The 10,644-nt window shown below is 45.5% G+C and overlaps 1 protein-coding gene across 2 annotated transcripts in view; it reads right to left on the minus strand.

Annotated features, from left to right (window-relative positions):
• LOC147729460 (uncharacterized) overlaps positions 1 to 10,353 on the minus strand; it is a 229,076-nt gene extending 218,723 nt beyond the window's left edge. Inside the window, exons 1-2 of one of the 2 annotated variants that reach the window (XM_086954330.1) lie at positions 9,818 to 10,353; positions 2,934 to 3,060 (exon numbers count right to left, since the gene is read on the minus strand). In XM_086954330.1, the coding sequence (XP_086810456.1) occupies positions 2,934 to 3,060; positions 9,818 to 9,841 (151 nt within the window). In that variant the 5' untranslated portion in view covers positions 9,842 to 10,353. The remainder of the gene's footprint in view (positions 1 to 2,933; positions 3,061 to 9,817) is intronic. The other variant, XM_086954331.1, reaches the window with a different exon arrangement.
• Positions 10,354 to 10,644: the final 291 nt, after the last annotated feature.

The following is a 10,644-nucleotide window of genomic DNA, read 5'->3' on the forward strand; positions in this document are numbered from 1 at the left end:
AGGGTGCCCCACTGACACTGAAGACAGACAATGCACCACCATTCACAGGAGAAGTACTCTGCAAGTTCATGGTTTATCTGGGAATACATCACAGGAAAACACACCTCTGTGGCCGCAAGCAAACGGCGTGGTGGAAAGATTCATGGGCAACATAAAAAAGGCCACCCAACGAGTAACATTGGCACAAATGTCAGTGGGACAAGCACTGTGCCAAATACTGCGTGACTACCGCAACACCTCACATAATTCCACGGGATGATGCTTGGGCGAACTGGTAATGGGGAGAACAAGCAGAACTCGTTTGCCTCAACTGGAAGCAAAAGCACCACCTGAACACAGTGACATTGCTGAAAGAGGCAAGACGCAAACAGGAAGATCAAACAACACGTAGATACACAGTGTCATGCCACAACGTCTGAACTAACCCACTGAGCTTTCCCTGCTCTCTCTCTCTCTCTTTGAAAAAGGCTGCTACTGTTCCACTCTCTGTACTCACTCCTCCCATGTGTTGCCAATGATTCTAAGGAGGTCCCGAGAGCTGCTGTCTGTCCTCCTCTTCCCAAGCACAGGCCTCGTTCATCATGGGGTGTCCAAAGCCGCTTCCATCACCTATTACTCCGAATCCTCCCTTTTCTACCGCAAACCTGCTTATAACATCTCTCTCCATGAGTGATGTCTTCCCTTTCTCGGCTCACAACATTCCCATACATCTGATAACACTTATCTTTGTGATGTAACCTGGATAAAGATGTGACAATAAGAGTTCGGGGAAGAAGACTCTGATGAGGAGCTTTCTTCCCTGGACAGATAACAAGCATTGATACCTGCAAATGTATTCCATCTTTTCCTGAGCAAACCCATGCCCTGTATGTTTCTTTTCCTCCAGATAGTGTGGCTGCCACTTACCCATCATCCAGGTGCCAGTTTTGCCAACTGGCAATTAAACAGCTAACAGCCTGGGACAAAAGGAGCTTAGACAAGATGGGATCAACAAGAGCCTCAGAAGTAGATGTCCAGGCTTGCGGACCTCTGCAAGCAAATTAGCTTTTGTCCCCTAAGATGGAAGATGGATTTCCAACGCGTCTGCAATTCTCCTAATGAATTCCCCAAAGGGCATTCCTGAGCAGGAGCAGCAGGCAAATCAAGACTCAAACCGGGAGAGGTGTCGAGGCAACTTGCATTCTATACATGTAGGTGAGGACTGCCATCAGTATAGGGCAGAGGGGCTAAGCTGTCTAAGCCTTTTTATCATCATCATCAGTATGTAAAACTATGTTCGGAATATAAATGGAATCAGAATCAGAGCCAAAACCGCTTCCATGCAGGTACTGGTGTCAAGAAAGAGGAGCCACTGGGGGTTCATTTTCAACAGAGGGTTGTACTGCTGAGATAATGGGATATGGGTGAGCTCTTGCAGACGAAGGATCCCAACCTGAGGCTGGCATCGATGGATTTGGCGTTGATGTCCCTGGAGCGAGTGACAGCACTGATAAGTCAACAGCAGATGAATGGAAGAACAGGCTTGCGAAGGTGGCAGACCACAGACTCCATGCCACGGGAGGCCCCACTGGCAGAAGTGCAACTGAAGGTCCCAAGAGCTCCACAGGCTACAGGCGTGTAAGGAGCCGGAGCAAAGTTCAAGATCTGCAGTTTAAACTCCTTAACAGAAGACAGCAACTGATGCAGAGCTGATAACGCCCCACGGAATTCGGGCGCACGAGTTCAAGGTTTGGAATGAGCTTCGAAAAGGAAGACAAAGCAGCCGTCAGGATATGTAAATGCTTACTACATGCGCACCCCTGTGAGCGAGACTGGACCCTGGACGTCAATGAGTTTTTTCTTTGACTTGTCTTTCAACGTTGAATTGCCTAAAAGGAGTGACATGCCATGGGAACTGCCTTGTTTCTTGAGCTCGGTTGCATCAGGAAGTATTTGCTGAAAGACGCTGAATCGAGTGTAGCCCTCAGACACTCGAGAAAGACATTGAGTGTGTCAGTGACTAGCAATTGCTCCAGACAACCAAGGCGTAGTTTGGAGCCTGTAGTCTTCAGTTGGTACATTGCTAGAATGTCACATTTTGGGATACATCTGTAGAAGAAGACCTGTCGATCTGGATCACAGGGTGTGGAGCATGCAGCTCTGTGTCGTCATGTCTGGGGTGGACTGGAGTCCAACGAAGGCTGATGGTGCCACCTACACGTTTAAAGGAGCTATGTTTCTAGTTCAAGTCTAGCACCTGGGAGGATTCAAAAGGTGAGGAATCTGCAGGTAGAAGTATCTGTTAGAAAGTTTGGTTTCTACAGACCTGTCACCAAACGATATATTAAAACACAATACACAAGCTAAAGGTAAAACACAATAAATACATCTTTGAAGTAAAAAATAAGCAAAGAGATGTTACTCATTATAAGGCAACAGCTACAATGAACTGATAAAATCTAATGGGTAGATGGGCCCAGTGGTATGAAAAAGCCCCATCTCTCGATTCACTATATTTGACATAAGGAACACAATACTATTACACCTAAAAGAATTGTATCACCACTTAATAATGCACTGTGTGCTGTGTTTCACAGCAGTATCACCAATTTAAATACAGTAAAATTTTTATTTTGTAGCCTTTAGCAAACCCTTGGCACTAAACAGCAAGAGCGAAACATGTAGACTATGCTCAACAGTAGATGAAAAAAATAAGTAATGGAAGAAATGCTAATAAAAGTGTACTAACCATACACAAATATATTATTTTTTGAGTAAGTATGATGAAATATGGAAAATACATCTAAAGTTGTACTGAGGTCTGTAGAGTATAGTGTCGTGTATGGTGTTATGTTCAGTAAAAGTGCCAGTTGACATCCATGCAGACATTTTTTAGAAACCCTACACTGCATGCCACATATTTAGAAAACCTTGAAAACTGAAACAGTATTTACCCAATGAGATTAAGGCTTGGTGTATTTCCTTCATCACATTATCGTAAAGTCCCTTTTGCCATTCATGTAACAGCTTCCACTCCTGGTCAGAGAAACAGGTAGCAACATCCTGGAATGTTCCGGCGTCCTAGAAGAGCAAATTGGACGAGTCAGTGAAATGTCCCCAATCAAGAGTACCTGATAATCTCTCTTCTCCTTCAGCAGTGTCCCCATCTTCCCTAACAGTAGCCTCGTACACACGTGTCTTGTCCTCGGAACTATTGGGGCTATCCGATACTAAATCTAGAGATGGTCAGAATTACTTAATTTTTTGCCAATGCCTAAAAAACTTGAAAACAATACAAACAGTTCATAATATAAATATATAACATAAAAAAATTAAAACGGCAGGCACTGATTATCACACAAATAATAGCTTGAATGGTTGCGCATTATAGAACACTAACAATGAATGGCCGGTTTCACATAGAGGTTGAGCAAAGCCAAATTATTTAGGGACTGCAGGTTCCTCATTTCTGCGCGACCAATAAATAATGTCACACCGCAAAGACCACAGGTCTTGAAGTATCCGCTTAAAATAAATCCACTCGCAGATTCACCCTTCGAACACTCTGGTTTTTCATATTTACATGAGCCGTTTCACCCCTGCGTTGGCAAATGTTGAACAAAGAAGCAGAAAATATGTTACGTCTTCAACCTTCTCTGGGCAACTGTGACATGATCTAGATAAAATATGAGCAATCTACCAGTTTTTAGGTTCACCTTTACCCAGATAGGGCTTATATTTGGCTAGATGCTCTGTTGTTCCATTCTACCTTTACAGAGAAGGAAAGAAAATTGTAACTCTACAACAGTCAAGATGAGGTCGCTGTTGGTCAAAACTGACTGCAGCTAGTTGGGAATCCGCCCTCTTACCCGGACCCGGAGGCGAGGATTAGGCTTTTCTGTCTTCGCTTTATTGCCAGCAGTCTTTCAAAGAAACTATTTTCTGCCTTTCATTTTCTGTGCCATGTATAATTTTGTATTTCTTTGAACTCAATAAACTGATATTAAACAAAGAAACTATTGTCATGAACATAAACTACGTTTTCCATGAGACACTGGGACAAAAACTACCAACAGTATGTCCAATCAGAGTGCTGCTGCCTGTATCACGGCCCTCGCAGACTCTCTAGTTTCCTTCCTTTGCTGCTCCAGGAACATTTCAGGGGGCCCCGCGCATTCACACTACGCGTTCTGCACGTCTTTACTTCCCCCCCCCCCCCCCCCCCCCCCCCCGGCAGCTGGAGCACCCCCCCCCGGCAGCTGGAGCACATCAGTTTCACTGACGGCTTGCAGCAAAGTGCTTCGGCTGCGGTATTAATAACGGGGAAGAGTTTACTTTTGTCAGTTACCGCTCGAGTGAAACGAGACAGTTTCTTTGAAAAGGTTAGTTCCCACGGGCATTTATTACTGTTTGCTCAGCGAGCCACCGCCTGGAGAACCAATATCTGTGTGGGTTCGACTAGCAGCCCCTGAGGTGCTTTATTGTTGGAAATTCCCATGCTTTCTATTTTCCCATTAAATTAAGTGGTGCACGTCCCAAGTGGAATCTCTTTCTTAAATCTCCTCCTACATGGGGATTATCATTCCTAAAGGTCCTAGACCTGCCATAGAGCCCGGGCGCTCACCGCACCCACTATGGAATTTAAAGGTGCTGAGGATTATGTGGAGGAGGAAGGGTTACTTACCTCCCAATTGATGAGCATTTCTGTGAGATGTTTGATGCCTCCATCCTTAAGGCCGTCTCACAGGTGATAGCTCCCCTGGAAAATAAAACCATGGCTCTTTGGGCGCAATGCCAAAAAACCCTTAACCAGACGGAAGACGCTACTGGGCCCTCGGCCCCCCCTACCTCAAGGTCAGCCAGTTACCCCTGTTCCTACCCCAACTCAAATCTATATATATAAAAACTAAAGTATGTCTGTTTGTCCTTTATGCATTACTACACCATTCATCCGATCACCATGAAACTTTGGGAAGTTGTTGAGTACACTCCCGCGAAGGTTTCTGGCAAAAAAATATATATATTTTTTAATTTGTTAAAAGTTGTTGAGTACACTCCCGCGAAGGTTTCTGGCAAAAAAAAAAGAAAAGAAAAATGTGTTAAATATCGGCCCCCACGGGGCCTTCATAATCTTTCCAATACTGAACGTTTACAGTTTACGGTGCGACTCGCTTTTGCAATGACCATCAACAAAGCACAAGGACAATCGCTGCAAGTGTGTGGACTACATTTGGAGAATCCGTGCTTCTCACATGGACAACTGTATGTGGCCAGCTCACGCGTCGGAAAACCTTCTGATTTATTTGTGTACGCACCAGACGGAAAAACAAAAAAAAAGTGTATCCACAAGCACTCGAATAAATAAACAGAATTAGTTTCAATAAAAAAGACACAATATAAATTGAATGTTATCATAACAAGTTTCCTTAAATTTTCTTTCTTCTGAGATCGCAGCAACGCGCGACGGGTAAGCTAGTATATATATATATATATATATAGATATATATATATGGCGGCGGCAGGCTTGCTGGAGAATAAAGACTTCAATTGAGCACTGAATCTGGGTCTGTTCTTTCGTCATTGTCTAGCTGTGTACTGGGGCGGCTGCTCCAGTTTGACGAACTTACGTTCAGATATATATATATGTAAACGAAAGTATGTCTGTCTGTCTGTTTGTCCTTTATGCATTACTACACCATTCATCCAATCGCCATGAAACTTTGGGAAGTTGTTGAGTACACTACTGCGAAGGTTTCTGTCCAAAAAAATGTTTTTAATCGGCCCCCTCAGGGCCCTCATAATCTTTCGAATACTGAAATAGACAGCGAGTTTGCGAGCATCGTCGACAGTTATGACCCCCAAACGGAAATCGATTGGTCAATCTACATCAGAAGCACGAAAGAAAAAGGCATTACGAGCTTCAGAAACAGACGAGCAACGGAAAGCAAGATTAGAAGCTGTTCGAATACAAACTGCTCAAGTCCGTAATTCTCAAACGAACGAGCAACGAGAATAAAGATTGGAAGCAGATCGAGTACGCACTGCTTAAGCCCCTTCTTCTCAAACGAACAAGCAACGAGAATCAAGATTGGAAACAGATCAATTACGCACTGCTCAAGCCCGCTCGAATGAAACAGGAGAGCAACCAGAATCAAGATTGGAAAACGATCAATTACGCACTGCTCAAGCCCGCTCGACTGAAACAGGAGAGCAACCAGAATCAAGATTGGAAGCCAATTGTGGATGCACTGCTCAAGCCGCACTTAGAAATGTTCTAAAAAATAAAATGAATAAGTTTCAATAACAATGACACCATGTAAATTGAATGTTATCATAACAAGTTTCCTTAAATGTCATTTCTTCTGAGATCGCAGCAACGCGCGACGGGTAAGCTAGTCCTGAAGAAGAGCAAGTGCAGATGATGACCCTGGGGTTGATTTAGATGCATTTTCACGCCTCAGGAAGGCGTTTATGGATTCACAGCCTTTGCAGGACCTTCAGTTCCCGGGTCCTTCAGGGAACCCCCTAGCCACTTCCCCTCTGAATGACCACGGGGATGGGGATGACTCTTTCAACAGGTGTGAAAAACTTCCTAGGATGTCTAAGTGGACAGTGTGAACAATCAGGTAAGGTCAGAGGTCAAGGAGGAATAATCATAAGATTAACAATGTTTATAAAAAATATATATTTTTAATGAGTATTCTTTAAAAATCATATTGTGTATGACCAAGGGGTCAAACCATATGATAAAGATAAAAAGTATTTCAGTTACATACAATTAAATCAACATCTAATATGAGTTTTTTATGCTTTTTTATTATTTGATTTACTGTATATATTTTTTGTGTATGAATTTCATTGTATTTAAGTTTGATATTAGATGTTGATTTAATTGTATGTAACTGAAATACTTTTTATCTTTATCATATGGTTTGACCCCTTGGTCATACACAATATGATTTTTAAAGAATACTCATTAAAAATATATATTTTTTATAAACATTGTTAATCTTATGATTATTCCTCCTTGACCTCTGACCTTACCTGATTGTTCACACTGTCCACTTAGACATCCTAGGAAGTTTTTCACACCTGTTGCTACCCTGCCCTAGGAGTCTATATACTACCCAGGGGGTCCTTGTTGTCTTCATCAGATGACTCTTTCAACACCTGTGACGGGGATGGGAATCTTACAGACCTTAGCGCCCAACTGCTACGCCCCTAACTGGCGCAGACTCCTCCACTGGCATGATACAGCACCCGGAAGCGGATCTGCTAGACTGTTACACCCGCATTCAGCGGAGTGGTGCCCTGTGTCCAAAGTTGCCGCCTGCATTGCAGGCAGCTTGTGGAAACCTCTTGATAAGGAGGTGAGGCGCAGCCTCAAGGTGAAGTACCTTAGGCCATCTTTAAAGGGGAAGGTGGCCCTCACACCAGAGAGACACCAAGATGGCCACCTTCCTCACTAAGTTTGTCCAGGACCCTAAGAAGGGCATGGACAGATCATGGCGCTCATGCCAGGATAAACTCCTGGACATTGCAGGGCCCCTGACGAAGATTATGGTCAAGGCAGAGGATGCAAAAGCCTCTGGGCTCACTCATATTTCCTGATACTCTGTCCAGCTGGGCTCAACAAGCCTTTATTTTTCTGGGGTACATAAACTGCGTGATTTTTAACGAGCCACGCAGATCGCTGCTGATTAAGATTGACCCCAAGTTGGGGGAACTTTCCACTTCTAAGGCAGGTACAATAACAGAGGGCAACCTTTTCGGGGATCCCTTTATTTGTGAGCTGGGCAAATTTGTCAACACCTTTAATTCGTTGGATGGAGCTCAAACCTCCATTAAGAAGATATTAACCCTCGTGTTTTTGCACCAGCCAGTTGAGGTAGAGGGCGCTCTACCGGCCGTCCCTTCCATCAAGCTGTTATATTCCATATAGGCAACCTGATATATGCCCACATAACTCTGTAACCCTTCACCTACATTCTTCCCTACATTAAACTTATAATGGTTTACATGGACTGACCTTTAACCTAGATACAAAACTTTACAGAAATATGACACAGTTCGTCATGAGGACACTTACGGTGCAGCCAGCAACGGCTACAACAAACACTAATACAGGTCAAAATACAGCAACTAAAATTACACCACAAACTTTACATGCAGTAATGGTTAAAATGCCTGCAAAACGCAAACAAATGCCATTCTGGGTTGCTCAAAAAATAACACAGCTAGAAGCAGTATTCCCGAATACCAGCCCTTTTGAAAACACAGAATACTACAATCTGCTTGCCCATGGGGCTAACACCACAAGTAGAGGATTGTACCTCTTGGGGTACAGTTTTTGCTGCCATATATACTAGAACACATGGTATCCCGTCATTAGCAGTAATACCAGATGCATTAAGACAAATACAAAATGAGTACGGAGCAGAACTTGCCCTAATTATTTAAAACTCAGACTCCCTCTCTACCATCAGGAGAGGCTCTTGCGCTCTAATTCCCTGCTTCAGCTACTCGCCCCACGAGTCAAAAAAGCTCGACTCGGAGGCAGGTCCTTTTCTGCTGGCACGGTGAAATTGTGGAACGCCCTACCGCCCTCCATCCAACCTGCTACGACTGAATCTGGATTTAGGAAGCAATTAAAGACCTGGCTCTTTTTGCAGAAAATCTAAGCCTCCCCTCTGCTATTCGCCCTGCTTTACTGCTCGCATAGTGCCGGAACACCTCCTCATGAGGTAGCTGTTCACGCTCTACAAATATCAGTATTATTATTATTAGTATTATTTAACCTGCTCTGAATTTAGGGATGAAATTACTAGGTAATTATGCCCAGGTATTGTCTATAATATTAGCAAATATTAAAGAGGAAGCAGCATCAGTGGCAATCCGTTAAAGCCTAAGGGAGTACAGTCCTGTACAACAGGAGCATAAACTACCTAAAATTATTGAGACTGCGTATGCAGAGTTAGGCAGAGACAGTTTGGGTGGGAAAGCATTAAAACCATAACTGATGAGTAGTCCTAAGAAGGATTTACAAAAAGTGAGCAACCCAAGAATACCCTTGAGGGCTTGGGTAATGAAGATGAATGGGTGAAGATGCCTTCAAGGGAATTTATTTTATGCGTGCTAAATTATTTAAACTAATTTTAGGAAGGATCGATTAGTGATCCTTATTAAGAATCAATCCAACACTGGAGTTTCAATTCAGTTTAAACAATTTGTTTCAACAAGACACAACATACAAAAAACAACACAAGGTGTATTAGAAAAATATAATTTTATCCAAATTTTTTTTAAAGAAATCACTTCATATACAGATAAGTGCACAAACAGAAAATTAGGACTGTGGGTACACACATAAGTAAATTAATACGTGACTCAACAGAACCTAAAAACACCTATCCCAAATCACACTGAAAACAGTAAAGTCACGTATTAATTTACTTATGTGTGTGAATTCCCGCCGCAGCGCTAAGGGGGCGGGGGGGTCGAGCAGCGCTCGCATGCTCGTGACGGAGCCGCCCCGTACGGAGCCGCGGTTGAGCTGTGCTCGTGACGGAGCAGTTCCATCACGAACGCGCCCGCTCAATGGAACGCGCCGCGCAGGCGCGCCGAGCGGGCCATGACGGAACCGCTCCGTCATGAGCACAGCTCAACCGAGGCTCATGACGGAGCAGCTCCGTCATGAGCATAGAACGGGTTAAAGAATGAGGCACACCCCTCCTGGAGCAGAGAGCTCTGTAGAAATAAAGACCAGTGTTGGGGGCACTGACACAGGTATGTGTGTTCAAGCTAAAAACACAAAGCCCAGGTCCAGGGCATCTCTCACCTTTTGTGGCCACTGCGGAGGCATCGTTCTGCTGATCCAGGAGCCTCTCTCAGTGGCCGCGAGCAGGACCGAGATAAGAGCAAGCGATGGACGACAGGTGTGCAGGGAGCTGAGGGCGGGCCACGAGGAGTGCCAGGGGCAGGGCCAAGAGCCACAAGCTGTGCCAGGGGTGGGGCCACAAGCTGTGCCAGGGGCGGGGCCAAGAGCCACGAGCTGTGCCAGGGGGGGGGGGCAAGAGCTGTACCAGGGGCGGGGCCAAGAGCTGTGCCGGGGGCGTGGCCACGAGCTGTGCCGGGGGCGGGGCCACGAGCTGTGCCGGGGGCGGGACCACGAGCAGGGGCTGGGCAAAGAGCTGTGCAGGGGGAGGGGCTACGGGCTGTAAAAGGGGCGGGCCTCGAGCTGTGCCGGGGGCGGGACTACGGGCTGTGCCAAGGCCGGGGCTGCAGGTGTACCTGGGGCGGGAAAAGAGCGGTGCCGGGCTCCTATGGAGACAAAGATGACCGCCGCCACCACCGCGCATGCGCAGGACACGAACTACAGGTGACCCGGAAGTGTTTGCACGCGTCCGGTTGCACCTAGCTGTCACTGTGGTCCAGGTACGAACAGCCCCGCCCCCTGGCCGGGGAGCTGGGGACGGACTGCTTTACTGAGCATGCGCCACAGCTATTACCGGACTCTGCGCATGCGTTCTTCACCCCTGTTACTCCTACGCAGGTCCCGCTCTCACTAGGGCGCATGCGCAGAGCTCGGGACACTACTCACTGGAGGTGCTTCCGGATCCCGTGTTTATCCAGTGGGGGGGGGGGGGGGGTTATATTCAGCAGCAG

Source organism: Lissotriton vulgaris, chromosome 2_1 (genome assembly GCF_964263255.1).
Source record: "Lissotriton vulgaris chromosome 2_1, aLisVul1.2, whole genome shotgun sequence".
Lineage (NCBI taxonomy): Eukaryota > Metazoa > Chordata > Amphibia > Caudata > Salamandridae > Lissotriton > Lissotriton vulgaris.